Source organism: Neopsephotus bourkii, unplaced genomic scaffold (assembly GCF_033783945.1).
Source record: "Neopsephotus bourkii isolate Nb327-2 ecotype Australia unplaced genomic scaffold, CSIRO-AGI_Nbou_v1 NB_107, whole genome shotgun sequence".
Lineage (NCBI taxonomy): Eukaryota > Metazoa > Chordata > Aves > Psittaciformes > Psittacidae > Neopsephotus > Neopsephotus bourkii.
In genome coordinates this window covers 11,454,765-11,474,446 of record NW_026900624.1, presented here as the reverse complement: position 1 = coordinate 11,474,446, position 19,682 = coordinate 11,454,765, and the positions used below count along the sequence as shown (strand labels likewise).

The following is a 19,682-nucleotide window of genomic DNA, read 5'->3' as shown; positions in this document are numbered from 1 at the left end:
CACATGATTATGTGCAGTAGTAAATGAGGAGGAAGATGATCAGTTCTATGGAGCAGTCAGGATTTTGACTGATTTTGCAGTTCACCACAGCCAGTTTCAAGGTGAATGTGCAGAAATCAAGAAGAGAAGTCACATTTACAGCAATTGGACTTACAAGAAAGAACCAGAGCACAGAAGAGGTCATGGGGATTTTGGTTGCCTGTCCAACACAGCATAAGTTAACAAAGTAATTTACAGCTAAAAAGAGATAATAAAATCCTTGAATGCCAAAGTAGTGTTACTGAAGTACATGAAAATGATAGTGAAGCCATTACTGTATCCAGTCCTCACATCCACATGTTAAGAAGCTTGACTTAATATAATAAATATTTCTTTGGGAAAAAAAAGCCACAGGAGTAATTTGAAGGTTTGAAAACCCATCACGTAGCAAAAGACTTTGGTATATGTTCAGGCAGTCTTCAGTTTCCCAAAAGTGATTTAAGACATGACTTGACCATGGGTGTAAGTCCCACCACGAGAGAAGATACTTGATCTAAAAGTCTTCCTGCAAGTATGTTCTAACTTAGCAAAAAAAGTGATGTGTGTTTGGTGCAGTAGTTAATGAGTGAAATTTGAATTAAGTTCTATTTCCCCCCATCTTGTAGACAAGCATGGGGATGGTCTGGAGCCTGGGTTTGCTCATGGAGAGGTGATAACAGTTGCAGGTATATGTAAAGATAGTGGAGGTGCCATACAGAGACACTTTTGAATGGGTAAGAAGCTGTTGTTCAGTAAGTACCCTTGAAAGGTGTATGTTTTCACAGTTGAAATGGGAAGATGTAAGAGAACATGTGGATGCCATCAAACTAGTGTAGTAGACTGGATAATTTGTTTTCAGATGTTGATAGTAGTGAATTTTTGACTGTGGATAGGTGAAGAATGCACAATTGTTTCTTGGAGCAGACAACCGGGGTTGAATGCATAACAAAATCCAAACTATTCTGCTTGATCCTTTTCACTTGAAAATCTGTTTCCCTGAGTGCAGCATTGTTGACACTCAGTTAAGCCTTTTTTTCTGCTGTCTCCCTAAATGCAGAGTAACAGAAGCCCTCGGCTCGTGACAAATTCCCTGGTGTGGGTTCCCCAGGGAGGCATGCTACAGATCTCCAAGACCATTCTGCATGCTGAGCTGCCCGGTGTCCGTGATTCTGAGATAACCTACACCATCATCAAGGACCAGCCAAGACATGGTAAATACCTCTGGAGTGTTGTGAAAAAGCACCTGTAGGGTGTTGCCTTTCACCCCACATGCCCCAAGATGTCCATCTGCTAAATAAAAATGCAGAGTTCTGGTTACTTCCTGGGAAGGGGGTGTTCTTCACAGGCCCATGCAAATGTGGCTTTTCCATTGTATTTTTCCTACAACAAATAGCATTTGAGGGGCTATTTCCTTGTAATACTATGCTGAGTAAGTGCTGCTAACCTCATCTTTTTCCAGTTCAAATGGGCATGCAGAGGAATGAAGCACTATTGTCCTGCCTAGTCATCTGCAACTGTGCTTCTCTAGTGGTAGTGAAATTCTGGTGGATTTATAGCCTTGTCAGAGCAGAATCTTCCTGCCAAAAGATAATATTCTACAGTGAACATCTGGTTTAAGAGGAGCATAGGGTAACAGCTACCCCTAGAAACTGCTGAGCAAAAGTTTACTGTGGGGAGCTGGAGAGCTTCGTAAATTCCGTGACACTTGATTTAACTTCTGTTAATGAAAGGGGCTATTGACTCAAGCAGAAATTGGTGACATCTACATATAATTCTTGTCTCCAAATTCTTCTGAGAGGCTCTGATCTCATCTGTCAAAGGAAAGGCTTCCACGAGCAGCTCTCTGCGTAGGACTGCAGCTTATCTTCTGCAGAGTATCTTCTGGACCCTAGGCAAGGGAGGAGTGTGGAAGGTATTAGGATTTGTGGCCGAGATACAAACTGAGAGAAAGTGGGTGGAAAAGAGAGATGCCATATGTGTACGGAAGGTTAATATAGACAGAAAAATGTTGTTTTCCTGCTCAGCATCACCATTTTCTTCACTAGAACAGCCACGTATTTTAATAATACATTTTGCACTTCCATGAAATTATACCATTGCTTTTAATTTGCTGAGCTGCATAAAGCTAGAAGATCCCTTTAGCAACCTCAATGCTGGTTTTTTGCCTTTTGCTGTAAGGATAGTCTGGTTTCCGTAACAGCTGCCAGTACTTGATGGAAACATAGACTATATTATTTTTGCAGTTCAGAAGAGAAGTAATTAATTTGTATTTCCCCTCTAGTTTTCTGCAGATGAAGGACTGTCTTCTCATTTTTAATAAGCATTTATATGAAAACAAGAATTTTTCCCTGAGGAGCTTGTCTCCTGCTGCCTACCCGTAACTGAAATCTATAAACCTGTATTTGTATCACCATAATTAGCTCTACTGTAATTAATTGCAATAACACAAATGGGTTTGTAGCTGCAGGTGAGGAATAAGCAGTAAAAATCAATGATCTTCAAAATTTTATCTAAAATGCCATTTCACAGAAAGGGAGGGAAAAAAATAAGACAGAGCAATGTAGAAAATGGTTCCTGAATAAATGAGGGCTTATCTGCCTATCTTGGGATTTGACTAATGGAAAAGATATTCTTGCCTGTAGAAAATACATAATTTGATTTTTAGATGGGAAGGAAAAGCACTTTAGAATTAGCTATTGCATTCCTATATGTGTAGCTGTAGGATGTGTGGACAAAGAAGGCTTCTTGCTCTTTACTTCAAGGCTCTGAAACCAAACAAAAGGGGTATAATTAGGGAAGGAAGATCTCTGTCCAGATCTCCTCTTCCTGATGGGCACAAGTTTCATGTTCATGTGTGTAACCTATGAACAGGTGCTTTTCTACTTAAAAAAAAATAAATGTTTCAAATGAAATGGTAATCATAAACTATATAAGTAAACATTACAGAGTTGTTCCTTCTAATAATGTTAAATATTAATTTATAAGAAGACACATACACCTGCATCTTGCTTTAAAAAGCTATTATGTTCAGATTGTTTCTTCTTATACTTTGGGAGGGATAAACAACTTGCAGTCCCTGACTCCTTTGGGTATGTGATTAACATCTTTTCAAAATCACACAAAAGATTTAAGGTGGTGAGCTCCCATGAGCAAAAGCACAAATTTAGGAATGTAATTAGGGCACCAATAAGGGAATATTAGCATAGAGTTTGATGATAAAATGGAAGTATATTTCAGCTTGCTGAATTATTTTTTTATTGCTCAAACTGTTTGAGGGTGGGTTTGGAAATGAAACGGGAGAGCTTAAGATGAATATTTTGCATAACAGAATGATTAATGCTGTAAGGAGAGTTGAAATGATTTATAATATATGTGGCTTCTAAATGAGTAGCCATGAGAGATATGTTTGAAGACTGGTGGAAAAGAGCAATATACAACTAATAAGTAATTTAAACAGCAGATAAATTTTATATAGTCAAGAATAGTACAGATAGGGGAAAGACGGTATATTTTTTTCCACAGATTGTATGTTAACTCCAGGACAAGTAAATTACATTGTAAAATAGAAAAATACGCCATTTGTTTCAATACTGTAGCTCTTTGTCAGGTTTTAATTTCCTTTATGTGTGTTAGGGAAAATGTTCACATCAGTGAAATTGGTGACCAAATGTTGATACCCTTCTGTTGCTGGGTAGCACGTGGCTTTCTGAGTAATTTTATAAATTGAACATTAGTAGTGACATCAAAATCCAATCCTTGCAGGCATCTGTGAGGAAAGCTGATAATGAGTGGGACATGCCCCATCCTGCTGTGCTGTTCTCTGTCATATCTGCAATGAAGCCACTGATATTTCAGTTCTGCTGAGAATCTAATGCAAAAATAAGCTGGATGCTAGAGATATAAAAGCTACATACTTTTTGGAGTAAGAGCTACAAACCAGGTCCTTTATCTGTTTGAGAGCTCTAAGATTTCTGTTCAGAAAAGTTGGCTGAGTATACTTTTTGGTATAATAAGTCCCCAAAAGAGCTAGCAAAGAGCTGACCTTGAAAAAATTAGCATGCTGTATTCTGATACTGAAGCTGTACCCTTGAGGGGAAGATGGGTAGTCTGCTGCAATGCTATTTAACCTTGTTTGTGCCTCATTCTTGTCAACTCATTAGTTGATGAAGAAGCATGTGTTCCTCCGTGTTTTCTCACAAGTTGTTCATCTTTGCCTTTCCCAGGTGAAGTAGTGCTTCTGGTTCCAATGCCAGCAGATGGCCCAGCAAACTCATGGCAGCTTTTGCCTGATGGAAGAGCAGCCTCCCCTACGACTTCTTTCACCCAGGAGGACATCAACGAAGGCATTGTGTGGTACAGGCACTCTGGATCTGAAATAGAAAGTGACTCCTTTCAATTCCAGGTATTCCTCATCATATTCATGGGGAGAGTCACCAGCAGTTCTGCTGGCGTTTTTATCTGAGATTACTGTCTGCTGTTCCCTGTACATTGTGACCCAAAGCTTTAATAGATACACGCACATGTACACATACATTCACACACAGATAGGTGTATAATATATATTTGTATTCACATACAGACTTCCGTGTGTATGGGTGCATGCTGCTTGCCTGTAGGTGAATATACATGTGCTTATATGTCAGGATGGATGCAGCTCCTCGTTGTATTCATGGGAGTCTCTTACTCATGCACAAGAGAGCTTTTGCTGCATGTGGACCCCCAGGCTTTAATGTGTGGCAGTGAAGCCAGCCAGCTACCCATACTGTTGAGCCATGTGCAAGGGCATTAACCTTCTGGGTGTCAAATCACAGACCATATTGCAAATCTGAAGAAATTTGTCTGTCAGGTAGCATCTAACATATAAGCTGTTAAGTTACTAGCTGGCCTGTTTTTCTATGCCATTCCAACTCAGGGAGGAAAGGGGTTTTGTAAAAAAGAAAGGATGTTGTCCTAGTGCATTCTCGCTTGTCTGAGGAGGAAAGCTCTCTGAGATCAAGAGTCCCCAAAGTTAACAGGCAAGCAGATCTGCACTTACAACTTCCAAAAGATGAAACCATTAGGCTTGTAACATCCCATCAGTATGACAGGATGGCAGCATGTTGGCTGTCCTAGATAATCCTCCAGCTGAGTGCTGGGTCTTCATGAGGAGACCCTTACAGAGGTCCTCTAGTATCCCTGTGATCCAGACATCTGTGAAAGGGCTTCCCTGTGCAACGTGTGTTACTGCATCCCATATCCTGGCTGTTTTGATGCACAGTTTGCAGTTCAGGAGGTTCAACCCCTCGATCTTGCATGGCGAATACATTGCCCTGTCATAAACCTTGTAATATTTACTCCAAGAGCGAAGTGTTCTGAGTGCCTGTTTGTGGATTGTTTTGCAACCCCCAAAACCAACCCTCCTACTTTTTGCAGTCTCTAAACTAATAATTCAATTTTTGCTAGAGTATTTCTTCTCGCAAACAGACAAAAAAGTGCAAATACTCCCCAGCAGATGTAACACAACAATAAATCCCATCTCCCTACATGTTGTAAAATTCCTTAGACAGGTCCTTGATGTTTGCTTGGAAAGTTTAACAGCCTCCCATAATGCTAAGCCTATGTGAACACTTGCACATGGTATTTGTTACATCTGGTTTACAAGTCAGAAGCTATTACTGTAGCACCAGAACAGCAATTAAGGTAATTTCTAAAGTGATTAACATAAGTGATAATGAGGAATTTGTGAGCGTCGATGTTGAACAAGCTAATCTTTAGCTTAATTGCTACATTCCTCCTATAGAGTATGCATTTTGCATGAGCTAAATGTTTGGGTTTACTATCTTGGAGCAGCAGCAATAACTGTATGGAGAGCCCTACTGAGAAAAAAAAGCGGCGATGGCCTTGGTCACATCTGGAGAGGAGAATACATCTGTCCAAGTCTTGAACCATCCGTTGGGGCATCTCAGAAAGTGTTGGCACCTTGTTTTCATCAGTATTTTGGCAGTTACCGTGCAGATGGCATCAACTGAAAACAGGGCCAGAAAATGGCTAAAGTAATTTCGTTCACTTCAGCAGAGCATGCATTTTTATGCGTTTTTAATGCATTTTCTTGAAATAAAGTTTGGGCTAATGTCCATTCTTGCTTACAAAATGCTCTGTTGGTTTGAAGCATGGACTGCCATCCCTACTGAAAGATAAAGCTGTGACCGTGTCCAACAAAGAAAGAGGGTGTAAAGGGTGCTAAACAAAGGGTGCTTGCCTTATCTGAGGATTGCTGTGAACATTTGCAGGCTTATCTCTAGGGGATGGTTTGTAAAATTTCCTTTGGATTTTTGCAAGTTTAATATTATTTGCTTTATATGTCATTACTGCAGGTTTGCCATTTTGATTTAGATTCTGTTGACTTAACCTTGGTGTTTTAGTGGGATATGGAAAATTGCTATGTGTTTCTGAAACACAAGCACAGTTTGTCTAGGAAGATACTGGGATCACAGGGAGTCACTGCCAGAGCAGTGCTTTTTATTGAAAGACCAGTTATTTTCACCTTGTCAGCACAACCAATGGTCATTTTAAGGTGGGAAAAAGGTTTAAAACCCATTATTTTTTTCTGTTCCTGTGATGAAAAATTCCATTAAGGTGTACAGACAGTTGAACTAAAATTCAGTAAAACTATGGCAGTGACTGAGGGAAGCAGGAATGAACAGCAGGTAGGGAACTGACAAACAGATACCTTTCTAAATGTTAATAAAGAAGTCAACCATTTGTAGATTGTGCAAGCTGTAATGATTAGTATTTAAAGGCCTTAATTCCCATTCACTACCATTCATGTATGCTTTGGGTTGGTATCTGATGGAAGGGTGTGTCATTGCCTTTCCAGGTCAGGGGAACAGCAGAGGGAGCGTATGAAACTGGTCTAGAAATGCAGTGGTGTCCTCTGCCAGGTAATCCATTCGTGTAATCTTTTCTTCCCAGGTATCTAGCTCTGCCAGTCCACAGTCCAGCTTGCAAAGCCATGTCTTCAATGTTGCTGTTCTCCCACAGACACCCAGAGCTCCACAGCTTTCCCTTGGCTCCTCTTTGCACATGGCTGTAAGTATGATCCAGCACCACTAGTTGATGGTTTCTGTGTTCCCACTCTTCTTGCAGTACTGCACATTGACCAGAGCCCGCATAAAGCAGTTGCCACTGCGTGTTCATTCTTCTACTTGCTATCATCTGTGCTATTGTGTTTGGTTCAAATATCGAACTAGATCTATGAAACAGGGTATGTGCACCAGATAGGTGGCTGAAGTAGAAACGGAAAAAAAGACAGGTTAGAAGAGTAAAGACAGAGGAGAAAATACCCATGAACAGTTGAAAATCTCAATATTATGAGTGCTGAATGTATAGACTGGAAAGGAGAGGGATGTTAAGGTGTTTAACATATTTTTATGGAATTCTTACCCTTTCCTGAGAAGCATTAGGAATGGCAGGAGTGAAAAACTGGGGGTTAGATAGACTGTAGTGAATAGATCTTGCCAATAATACCACAGTAAACATCAGAACTGTAGACCACCCACATTAGGAGGTTTTCATTCATCATTCTGACATTGGAAACATAGATTATAATGTATATGGAAAACATTCAGACAAGCACTGCATTCATGGAACTGAACCTTTTACTCCATCGTCAGCTCTGGGAGTGACCATTTTGATAAGAGTGGTCTCCTAATGTCATTATTTTCCTGAGTGTGTTGATTGGAAAGATGACCTGGAAGTTTAAAATTGGTTTTGTGAGTTCTCAGGCTTTGGTGCATGCCTTTTCCGTGTCCCCACCACACATGTGGGTGAATTCCAGTGTTCTTCTCTTCTCCTGCTTGTCTGCTGTTTTTTGATTCTGCAGGGAGGGATCCCAAGTGAATGGGCTAGAGGCAAGCTTCAGGGTTCAGCACCCAGGTCACCCATTGGGATGCACAGAGAGCCAGGACCCCAGAGGCAGAGTTTGATTTAGACATCATCCTTGCCTCATAGCTTTGTTGTGTTGAGAAAACAGAGATGAGGACTTACAAGAAACATGTAAAGAGCTGAGGCCAACCCTTCAGGCAGAATCTGCATGCAGGGAGAGGGAGAGCTGGGTCTACGAACTTGAAGACAGCATGCAGTCATCTTTGGTGTTACTCATTCCTGATGATTTATTTAGAGAATGTGAGGTGCCAGCCGTACACTCAGCATTATCAAACAGAAATCCTGTGCCTTTGGGCACTCTCTGACAGACAAAAGCACCCTTGAGAGGCAGTGCAGGAGGGTAGATGTAGCAGACCTCCCAGGGGCAAAGGGTCTCAGGGATGAGCCACGTAAGGAAAGGTGAAGGACTCCTAAGCCAGTACAGCCTGCCAGGCATGGGACCAGGAAAAGGAAGAGGTGGGAGAGGGATTAGTGAAAATTTCATGACACAACAGCCTTGTCAGGGTTTAAAATAGTGGTGACCTTTCCCAGGCAATAATAAAACATGCTCAGGCTGCTACTTGGAGTAATAGCCAGCGATGTATCTTCCTGCTCTCGACTTTCTGTTGTTGTTATTATTGATAAAATTGATGGGAGAGATGTCTGGCTGAGCTGTGCACTGCTGGATTTTATAGCTAATTACACACCACAAAATCCAATAGTGCCATAAAATACGTTTTACTGAGGGGCCCCTTAAAACCTGCAAGTCCTTCCTTTGGGAGAGACAAATAGGCCTTGGAGGCAACTATGAAGCAACCATAACCTTAAATCTTTCCATTATAAAATTGCACTTCCTTTCCTCAGCGTGATTGAGTTCTGTTCATTCATCTTCAAACTCCTTCAAAATTAGGCTGTCTTCTTGGCTGAAGAGGAAGCACAAAATGTTAAATGTTTCCGAGTGAAAACCTGTAACATGTTGCTGAACCTGATCATTTCACATTCCAAAGCAGATGAATTAATTGTCTGTGTTTTCAGTTTAGTTTGTTCTCTCCATGTTTTATTCATGATTATGAAAGGAGCTGGATGCTTTTCTTACCCAGCTGAACTGTTTCAGTGACTTCTCATAGCTGTTAATTCCACAGGAATAAGGTTCATGAGCACATGCAAGTTAACTGCTTTTATGCACTTAAGTCTGTTCATTCAGCACTGTAATTCCTCTAACACACTGCCAGCCTTTAGCTAATGATACGATTGTAATGGAATGATTAGAACATTTTTTAGAGGGATTTAAAACAAAGGGAAAGTTTGATTCCTCTATATTCCAATGGAAATGGCTGAGTTGTTTCCAGGATTTCTTTCAAACACAAATCCAGTCTAACCATATCAGACTACACCAGAAAACTACATAGGCAATTGATTAGATCTTCGTCCAGGGAGGTTTTGATCAAATTAGATTTTTCTGTATCTCTTCTTAGTTGCTGTAGGTCAAAAAAGAAGGGAGACTTGGTTAAGGTTCAGCCCATCCATCCCTTGTCAGTTTTAGGTCTAAGACTTTACATTCAAAGACACTTTTATGTTTATTATATTTAACAACAGCAAAGCAAATCCTATTTCAGTGCATTTTGGGGTGAATTTTCCCATTTCTCTGGCCTTGATGCTCGTGGTTTAATGTATTTATTGAGGTGCTGGAGGACCGTGTGACAGTGATTGAGCCCCATCACCTCTCCTTTGTAGACCCGGAGATTCCCAGTGAGAAAATCCTGTTCAACGTGACTGTCCCTCTCCTTCCTGGCCAAGGCAAGTGTACCTATTGAGAACATGGCAGCTTGATGCTGAATTAATTACTGTGCTCTCTGATGACATCATTTTCCCTTAGAGTGTCATTCTTTGGCTTGTTTAGAAGCTAGCCACACTGCTCAGGCAGTTTTCTTACTGTTGTCTGGAATATATTGAATGTTGTGCCTCCTGGCTTTCTGCTTTCCAGCTCTCTAGTGAGAGGTATTTGAAGGAATGACAAAGCGAGGAATCTCTGTTAATTTCTCATGTTCCAAGAAGTTACAGCCATCTTGCTCATTCAGGAACCACTGAAGATGTAAAAAGAAGCGCCTGGGAAGGGAAAAAGAAGCTGTGGCCTTTGGTATCTTTTTTAAAAATAAAATGAATTCCTGCTGTTAATACTGAGCTCTCTGCCTCTGTAGGTATTGTGGAGCACAGAGACAGGCCTCTCTCCCCGGTCAGGTATTTCACCCAAGCAGATATAAACCATGGCAAGATTGCTTATCGTCCACCAGCTGCAGCTCCTCACTTGAGAGAGATCATTGCGTTCTCCTTTGCGGGTAAGGAACTGGTTGTTCTTTGCAGCGTCTTGCCGGACTGGTAGAGGTAGCTGGACTTCTGGTCTTCCTCCAGTCCTGGAATGACTTAATGGTTATGTCTGTACTCATGAGAGCTTGAATGATAGAAAGGAAGCAGAAATCTGTGGTTTGATAAGCAATGTTTAGTGAATTACAGGGATGTGGCAGCATTCACTGAAGCATTTAGAATTGCTGATGCTGATACTAGGTGCTGTGCTGGGCAAACTGCTGATCTGCTGTGGGATTAGGAACTGTAGCCCTTCCCATGATTGAGATCTTTGATGCGCTGGCAATTTAGTCCTTGAGATTGAGACTAGAATTGATGAGTATAAACTGGCTCAGTCTAACCAGGATATTAGAAGATTTCTATCATCAGAGGAATAACGTCTGGAGCAGGAGGTAGAAGGGCAAAAATAGGACAAACTTCAAGCATCTTTGCACAGGATTGTGCAATGAAGTGACAGTACATGGTAGATGCAGTTCTATGTATCGCCATGCCCTTCACTAATGTCAGGAGGCATTTCATGGTTTTCAGGAGGGGGTAGCATGTTATCTCTCATTACCTGAAGCAAAGGCACTTGCTCCCTCCAAAAGTTGTTCCAGTCCACATCAGTATGTGCTTTCCTGCCTGACCACAGTTACTCTGTGCTGGTGTTTGTCTCCTCAGGTCTCCCAGAGTCAGTGAACTTCCGATTCACAGGTACGTGAACCATTTGCTCTTTCCGGGACAAAGCAGATTTTATCCTTATACTCTTCATGCTGCCTGCTATTCCTTGGCTTTTCTTCTGCTGCAGGCACACCTATGGGTGCTTGATAGGAATTTCTGGAAATGCACATGCCTGGGGAGTATGAGTTCATCTGTGTCCCAGCAGTGTTTTATAGAAGCTAAGCTGCAGCTCAGTAGAGACATCTTTTTCCAGTAGTTGCCTGGAATCTGTCCTAAAAACCTGATTTCTCCCAGTGTGAACAAGAAGATCAGAGTTTTACACTATTTGGGTTTTTTTAATACAGTATTGGAAACATTCCACAATTAAATTACTACTGATACTTTGCTTGCTGTTTAACACATCGTTCCCTTTCCATGTGTTTTCTAGCACGGGTATGCAAAATGTTCTACTGGCAAGGAGAAGTCCATGTTCTGATTTATGAGTGCACCTGATGTGCTCATAAATCAGATATGTGGAAGACAGTATGTACAGACACAGACTTGTAGAAGCTACATTTGTCCTGCCAGGAGTCAAGTTAGGGGCAAAGGTACTCTTGTCAGGCATGAGCTGTGTGTTTATGTTCTTGGACAGAGATGTAGTGAAGGTTGGGAGAGAAGTCAAGATGCGGGGTGGTGGTTTTGTACAGAACGGTGATTTTTCCAGGTGAGCCCCTGAAAACACATTCCTACATTCAGATGTGGGTTTTGTCTGTGTCTAGTGTCTGATGGAGAGCACACAACCCCGGAGATGGTGTTTGTCATTCATTTGCTCTCCATGGAACAGCAGCCTCCAGTGTTCCAGATCACAGCTCCATTCCTGGAGGTCAGCCAGGGGGGCAGAGCCACCATTGGTGAGTAGGGCACAAGGGATGGGGTGCAGAGCTCAGCCTGAGGCAGTGTTTATTGCCAGGAGGCCACATGGATGGAGCAGAGGGGAGTTCTGGTCTCACTCACCTCTGTCTGTTGTAGCTAAGGACATGCTTGTACAGGTGTAGCAGCAACCACTGAGAAAATTGTGCACTTCTGTCTCATAAGCCGAGGGCTTGCATAGCTGTCATTCATGAGCCATGCTAGCAGTAAGTTGCCCAATACATCCTCTGATCTGAGCATCACCAGGGGACTAATTATTTCCATGAAAACAGAAAGGTCTTGGGTTAGAGCAGCTCCAGAATTATTCTGATTTGCACATACTGACTGAATTACAGTTTTTTCATTCCATTCACAAGAGCACATCACAAAACCTAAGGGATATTCCCAGTGTAGTGCCTGAGGATGCTGAAACTGCACTCTCTTCTCCGACACAGGGATACAGCTAGCTGTGAGTGACACGGATACAGCTCCCGAGGGTCTTTTCTTTGAGCTGGTGAAACCTCCCCATCATGGCATTGTGCTAAAGTACAGTGCAGGCATGCAGGAGCACATGGGAGCAGGTGAGTTGAGCAGAAGTCTTTGTCAGCACCAGAGAGGGGTCAGCGTGTGCCTGTCCACATAGCTGTTCTAGTTGACGAGGACAGGACAGATGCTTCTGGCAGATAGGGATGCATTCGTAAGTATGTGAATCCTCTGCCTGTAACCAGCTGCTTATCAAAAGGCTTTTTTGTTTTACATGGTAAGTCATTTATGAAGTAATTAATTGAAGTAACCCAGTGAACATTTCTACTGAAGACCGTGTAAATCTGTTGTCATCCAGCAGTTGAAAGCTCCTGTAGAGTTTTAATGTTCATTTTGGTGGCAGCTATATCCAGTGCGTGATCAGATGAACAAATGTTAGATGTAGGAGAGTAGTGCAAACAGAAGACGTGGAGAGGGAAACCTTATCTAGGTATAACAGGCAAGAGCTTACAAAGCAGCTGGGAATAGAGGAGCTGTGCACTCTCTGGGAATTTTGCAGGGAATCTGTGAAACTCTGATGTTTCCAGCTTTTCGTCTGCCCTGCATGTATATGAGCCCACTAATAAATGCCTTCATAACTCACATCCCTGTAAGGACAGTATTAATTGCCAGTTTAGTACATTATTAAGTCCTTTGCTAAATTGGAGCCCCTAGGTCATTTGAAATGGGTGTTCTGAAGAGAGCCTTTCTGACTTGTGCATTTTTCTTTTGGGAAGGTGATACCTTTACCTATGAGGATGTCACTCGAAATGCTCTGCAGTATGTGCATGATGGTTCATCAGCAACAGAGGACAGCATGGAGATCTCTGTCACGGACGGTGTCACCACAGTGACCACAGTGCTGAGGGTGGAAGTGTCCCTGCTGGATACCAACGGTCCACAGCTGGCTCCAGGCTGTTTGTTGGCAGTCACCGTGGCTAGTAAAAGCTCCGTGACTCTCTCTCGATTGCACCTTGCTTATATTGTAAGCTTTCATCTATTTCTAAACCTAGTGAATGCTGCCAGCCCTTATCCCTTTCTCCCCGCAAGGAGCCTTCATCACACACAACTCTCTGCCATCAGTGTGGATTCTTGGTAGAGAGCTCAAGTTTTGACTGTGTCCTGACTACTGCTGCCAAAAAGGAGATAATAGACTCTTTCATCCAACAGGGTTTTAAGGCTATCTGTGTTTGACTGGAGCAGAGGTGAACTGCCATGCTAAACATGAGAACTGACTTAATCCCAGATTTTTGTATCAGTCAGACTTGCTGATAAAGCTCATGGATTTGCTAAGCGATAATCCCTTGAAAATTTCATCTCCCACATTCCCCTTCTGAAATTGCCTGGTTCTTTTTCTGGATGAATTTGAAGGTGGGAGGTTTCAGCAACCCAAGATGCTGCACTCTTTGGTAGCTTGGAGTTGGTTCTAGGAGTTGTGTGTTATACAGGAGTTAATCTGACTGGTGAAATTCAGCAGAAAGGTGTTTTACTCCTTGCAGATGACTTAGGAGCAAATGCATGAGCAGTGGATTTCAGATATGCAGATACGCTCCCCTTAGGGAGGAGAGATTGCAGTGCAGGCTGGAGAGACCTACAGTAGTGGCTATCAGAGATGATTAGGGAACTGCAGGGGGTAAGGTAGGGTAAGATTAATGTTTTTTTCTAAGGGTTTAGTCCTGTTCTCCTCTTAAGGTGGAGGACTGACAAGGGAGCTGTTCAGGCTTAATCTGAGTAAGAAAACAACTAGGGAAAAGATGTCAGTCCTGACCTATATGCTGAACATATAGATGACTTCTGCTTTTGGGTCTTGCCTTTCAAGCAACCAAGAATATACAGAAGAAAGGTGACATCTGAGTTGGGATATCGTAGAGATGGTTGTGCCTGGTGTAGTTAAGAAGAGTCAAAATCAGCTTTTAGTTCAACATAAATCTGGCTTTTGCAGCATTGCTCCACACTGAGCTTCACTAGAACTAAACTTAGCTCTATGTTTCTGTCTGAGGCAATGGTGAGCAACAGTTACTCCCTGTGCTAGCTATCAGCTAAGATTTGGCTCACTGTATCTGGATAACATTACATAATTGGTCTAGTCCACTAGGTTTGCAAAGTAATTTGAAAACAAAATCATCAGGTTAATGTCTGTGAGATTGTGTTGATGTGCTCCAAAGACAGAAAGAAATGTCTCTGAGCTGAGAGAAAATGAAAATACATTTTGTGGTAGATTCTGAGCATGTCAACCCAGTTGACTTTTCTCACCTATAGAGCTTCATTTAATATTCACCAGCTGTGGGGCTGACCCAGCTAGCTTGATATATTCCCCTATAAAACATTTTATCCCTCTTTCCATTTTTAGTGGTGGGAAACAAAAGTTCATCTTGTCTCGTTTTGATTTGGTTTGTTTCTTTACGTTTAGGACAACAATTCTCCTGACTCAGAGATCAGAATCCAGTTAATATCTCTGCCTGCATATGGCACTCTCTTACGGATGTCAGGCTCTCAGGAGCTTTCCAAGGTTTATAATTTTACCATGGAAGACATCAACAACCATAGGATCAGGTATCAAAGAGCATTTCTTCTTCAAGCCATGTGTTTAAAAGCTTGGTGGACTTTCCATAGGGATTTCTTGACTGTATTATGTTAGTGTATCAAATAACTTTTTTGTTTTTTCTTGGCTCTTGCATCCTATCAGATTGTGAATGAAAGCATTTCCTGCATGCAGAATTAGGTTAGGTGTGCATTCACCTCTAAATGCAGGGATGAGATGTATTTGCCTGACTGTCAGTGAGACTCCCTGACCCACACTGTGCTCTGACTTTCACAGCTACTCCACCACTTTTGAGACCAGCAACCAGCCAGTTACAGACATCTTCCACTTTGTTGTTTTCGATGCTGATAACAACCGGCTTGATAGACAGATGTTCACCATCACGATCACATCTGCCCCGTCAGTGCCATCACTCATTGCTTTTGCTGACCATATCACAGTAAGTGGCTACCCAGGATACTAGAAACAGTGACAAGAATGTCTTAGAATGTGAGGAATCGACCAGAGTACCTGGCCTGAGGGGAAATGACTGAAGAAACATGGTGTTGCCTATCCAATCCTGAATGCAAAGGGCTAACAAATTCCTTGGAGGCCAGAGGAGGCTGACAATATGCTGCATCCTTGAACCTCAGCTGCGTACATCTGTTCTAGTCAGGGGCTGGGCTCTCCCTAGAGTGTCTTGTGGGTATCAGTGCAACAAGTCTGACCTAGCCCTGTTTAATATTTCATCCCTTATTTTACCAGCTTGTGTGTAAAAGATGAGTAGAAGACAAGTCTTGAAAACATCTGGTGCTTTCACTGGTACACAGCATTTCACGCACCTTATCAAAGCCTTTTGAAGTCATCTCCCTCTTTTTCAGCTTTGTGTTCCCCTTCCCTTGCCTTCAAAAGGCTTTCCTCATCAAGAAATGCAGATATCACCTTCCAGGAGGTCAGCATGACTCTGCCAGTTCTCTTCTTGCCCTGATAAAGCACTCAGAGGAGGGCAGGCTGGCTTTGTTCTGAACATCCCACCTCACCTCCAGGTTGGTTTGATGCTTAACAGACCTAGGGGAGAGCAGGACAGGACTTCAGAGACTAGGCAAGGCTGTTCCATAGAGGCAGACTTATTCTGCTCATGGGTTGGTGTGTGTTGTGTGCAGCACAACACAATGTGCTGTGTGGAAGTAGTTTTTATATTATTTTGCCTTCCAGGTGGATGAGGGGGGCAGAGTCCCACTGCTGGCTCATCGACACTTAGCTGCTGATTATGATACTGCTGCCAAGGAAGACCTGAGGGTCAGAGTTATCACTCTGCCTATGTATGGCTACATTGAAAACACTAAGACAGGTAAACTGCTTGGCTGTCTCTTCTTCCTTCTGGCTGACTAAAGGGAACATAGGCATTGCCATGCTGAAGCATGCTGAAGCACGTTTTAGACTGTCTCACTGCAGTTCCTCGTTGCAGAGCTGGTTGTCACCTCACAGCTCATAAGGTCAGCATTACAAGATAAACTGTCCCTGGGCAGCATTTCCTCCTAATTCTCATTTGTTGAAGACTGGTCTGTGCTATGAGACTGGGAAATTAAGAGCCTTTTCAAGGCTCTTTTCAAATGAAAATATATTTGTTTATATATTTAGTTGTCCTTGTTGCACAGAACAAACTTTGCTGAATTCCTCTAAATGTCCAGAAATCTTTAAGGCTGTGAAAGCTGTGGCAGAGCATGGCTGGTAACATTCTTTTATCTCATTGTGTTACCAAGAAAAGGTAGGATTTATACTATGTTATCCAAAGATGTTCATTTAGAAGACTTGTCTGCTTAATCCTGTACCTGGTCCTAACAGGTATGGAATGTATCATTTTACTTAAATCATAACCTGCCCTTGTAAAATATCACTATATGGCCAGCACAGTGGCTTGTTATAACAGTGATTACCTTTCTTCTGGAGAGCAGGGGTTGCTAACCATTAGACATCATCCCTCCTGATAGTGTCCTGTGAATGAACTCCAGTTTGTGCCACTGTGGTTATGGTGAGCCTCTCTCCTTGAACATGCAAAAGCTGGGTGATTTTCTTGGGTATGAGACTTAGTTTTGCAAAGGCGAAGCTCGATGTAGACATTGTGGTGAGGCCAATGGTACATTGCCTGTTGCCTCATCTCTGAAAAAACCTGAGTAATTCAGGGATGTGGGCTAGCTTGTACTATTCATAAAACTTCAGCTTCCCTAATGACTACTCTAATGCAGTAGATGCTTTCTACAAAGGTTACAAGATGTGTGAAAGCCATGTTGTAGGAATGAACATCCTTCTGCACACTTCATAATGTGCCATTCTTCTCCTAATCCTGCTTCATTTAATTTATCAGTGAATTGAACATTCTTTCTCTACTGGTGTTCTGATTTGCAGGTGAGAATTTTGGCCCACAGAGTGAGTCTGCTGTGACTACAGACGCATCCTTTTCCCTTCAAGATGTTCTGGAGAACAGCATTTACTACTTCCAGAGTGTCCATGAAAGCATTGAGCCAACAAGTGATGTTTTCAGCTTTTATGTGAGCGATGGCTTCAGCCAGTCTGAGGTGCAGAGCATGAACATCACAATTCAGGTACACCTTTGCTCTCTGGCTGCCAGAGCTCTCTCCTTTCACATAGACACATGGCTTTTAAACTACATGCTCACTCCTTTGTAGTACATGGCGAGGGGATTAAAAGGAATTTCCATCCTCCTCAGTTTCCTTGTCCTAGTACAGGCACTTAATATGCCTGTGATGAGAGGCAGTAGTTGTGCGTTGCAGCCTCTTCCTCAGGGCTTATTTCTCTGGTGTCTCCTCCCTCTTAGAAGCAGCCATGATGCTGGATAGATTTGGAGAGACTGATGTAGCTCAGTAATGGATATCAGCACCAGTACTGTAGTTTGGGGCTTGCATTTCATTCAGATGGGCAGCAGTCTTTTCCCTTGACTAATTCCCTTTTTTGACTGGGACCCATGCAGAGGCAGAATGATGAACCCCCAAAGATGGTCCTGGAGCCTGTCAGAGTGCACAAGGGCTCAGTTGTGGTGATTACCAACGCCTCCCTTAACCTGCAGGACTTGGATACCCAGAACAGTGAGCTTGTCATCATGGTTAGCAGAAGTCCTGAACATGGTAAGTCCTGACAAGCTGGCAGTGTGCGAGGGAGAACGTCTTTGTGCATCAGTGTTTGTATGTTTGTGTGTGATAGAATCCTAGAATGGTTTGGGTTGGAAGGGACCTTAAAGCTCATAGTTCCAGCCCCCTGATGTGGGCAGGGACACCTTTCACTAGACCAGGTTGGTCCAAGGCCTTCCAACCTGGCCTTGATATGAGAAAGGTGTATTTGTATGAGACTGGTGTATTTGTATAAAGCACATTTAGTCTGTGTTGGGACCAGCAACCACGGAACGATTATGCTTCAGAACAGGCCTATTCTTTGAGACTTGTCCCTCGCTCTTTGTAGAAGACAAAGGGGGACTTCATTTCCCTAGAAAGTTCCCTTTTCTGTTACTCTGTTTCCTTCTGTGGGGTTCAGTTCCAAAGAGGTGGGCAACCAGCATCTACCTGCAGTGACAAAGCAAGGCAGGGTGTCAAGTGAAGGCTGGTGTCATGTTCAACTAGTGAGGGCTGTACCCTTTTTCAGATCTCATTTGTGTAGCCAAATTCTTACAGGTTTTAGCAATAAGCGGGTAACTTCCTTCAGTTTTGCTGGTAAGGCTGTGTCCACCTCTGTACATCCCATTGAGACCTGCCACTGAAAGAGTCCCCAGGAGGCTGTCTACTCCCCATAACCTTTATCCATCTATTGTTTGTCAGGTAACCTTCGCAGGAGGCAGACTGCTGCGGAGCCCCCGGAGCATGGACATGTGCTGTCCATGGGCTCCTCCTTCACCTACCAGGACATTTTGGATGAGCTGATCGTTTATACTCAGAGTGGGGCATCAGCACAAACAGATGAATTTGGCTTCTCCATCACAGATGGTCTCTACACACAGATGGGGAGGCTGGAGTTCTCCATGGAGCTGCCGAAGAAGCAGCCACCCACGTTAGCTGTCAACAGGAACCTGCAGCTCCCAGCTGGTACGGGGAAAGGGAGGAGAATGATGTTGCTTGGTATGGTCCAGTCTAAACCAGTTTATTAGCTAGATTAGCTGAAACTGGTTTTGGACTTTTTTCTGTGGTCCAGGCTCTGCAGCACGCCTCACAGATCAGCACTTGAAAGCAGCAGCTATTTATTTAGATGACACAATGATTAGATTTGTCATGAAGCGGGATCCCAGCATAGGCCATCTGCAGCTGACCAAAACTGATAATCCAGTCCAGATCTCTGTGAAAGGACCTATCAAAAGTTTCACCCAAGCTGACATAAATAAAGGTGAGAGCACTTGGTTTTAGGTAATCAGCAAGTGATATGTGTCTGATTTAGATAGTCCTGCAAGGAGCAGGGTGTTCGACTTGGTGATCCTCATGGGTCCCTTTCAACTTGAGATATTCTGTGATTCTCTGATCTTTATGTGAGGGGGAGGATGACCAGAAGCAGAGATGGGAGGGATAACATACATACTAACATACTGTGCTACTGTGATACTGTGATAACGTGGTTGTGTTAGAGCAGAAACATGTATCATTAAACAAGTGTTAAGAAGTGTCTCTCAGCAGGAAAAAAAAAAGAATAAAAAGCAGAAGCATTGAAACCCAAATCCAGGATCTCTGTCAAGCTCCAAGTCCCTCAGTTTATGGTGCCAGCATAGTTCCAACCTAAGAATTAAATGATGCAGCCTGTAATAAATACCTCTTTT

The 19,682-nt window shown here is 42.7% G+C and overlaps 1 protein-coding gene across 1 annotated transcript in view; it reads left to right on the top strand.

The window, feature by feature from the left end:
- FRAS1 (Fraser extracellular matrix complex subunit 1) overlaps window positions 1-19,682 on the top strand; it is a 158,060-nt gene that overhangs the window by 114,237 nt on the left and 24,141 nt on the right. The window contains exons 29-44 of the mRNA XM_061356486.1: window positions 1,076-1,229; window positions 4,242-4,420; window positions 6,970-7,086; window positions 9,603-9,717; window positions 10,119-10,256; window positions 10,942-10,974; window positions 11,700-11,831; window positions 12,285-12,410; window positions 13,089-13,336; window positions 14,762-14,904; window positions 15,170-15,332; window positions 16,088-16,223; window positions 17,279-17,475; window positions 17,862-18,015; window positions 18,700-18,963; window positions 19,070-19,258. Of these exons, the coding sequence (XP_061212470.1) occupies window positions 1,076-1,229; window positions 4,242-4,420; window positions 6,970-7,086; window positions 9,603-9,717; window positions 10,119-10,256; window positions 10,942-10,974; window positions 11,700-11,831; window positions 12,285-12,410; window positions 13,089-13,336; window positions 14,762-14,904; window positions 15,170-15,332; window positions 16,088-16,223; window positions 17,279-17,475; window positions 17,862-18,015; window positions 18,700-18,963; window positions 19,070-19,258 (2,488 nt within the window). The remainder of the gene's footprint in view (window positions 1-1,075; window positions 1,230-4,241; window positions 4,421-6,969; window positions 7,087-9,602; window positions 9,718-10,118; window positions 10,257-10,941; window positions 10,975-11,699; window positions 11,832-12,284; window positions 12,411-13,088; window positions 13,337-14,761; window positions 14,905-15,169; window positions 15,333-16,087; window positions 16,224-17,278; window positions 17,476-17,861; window positions 18,016-18,699; window positions 18,964-19,069; window positions 19,259-19,682) is intronic.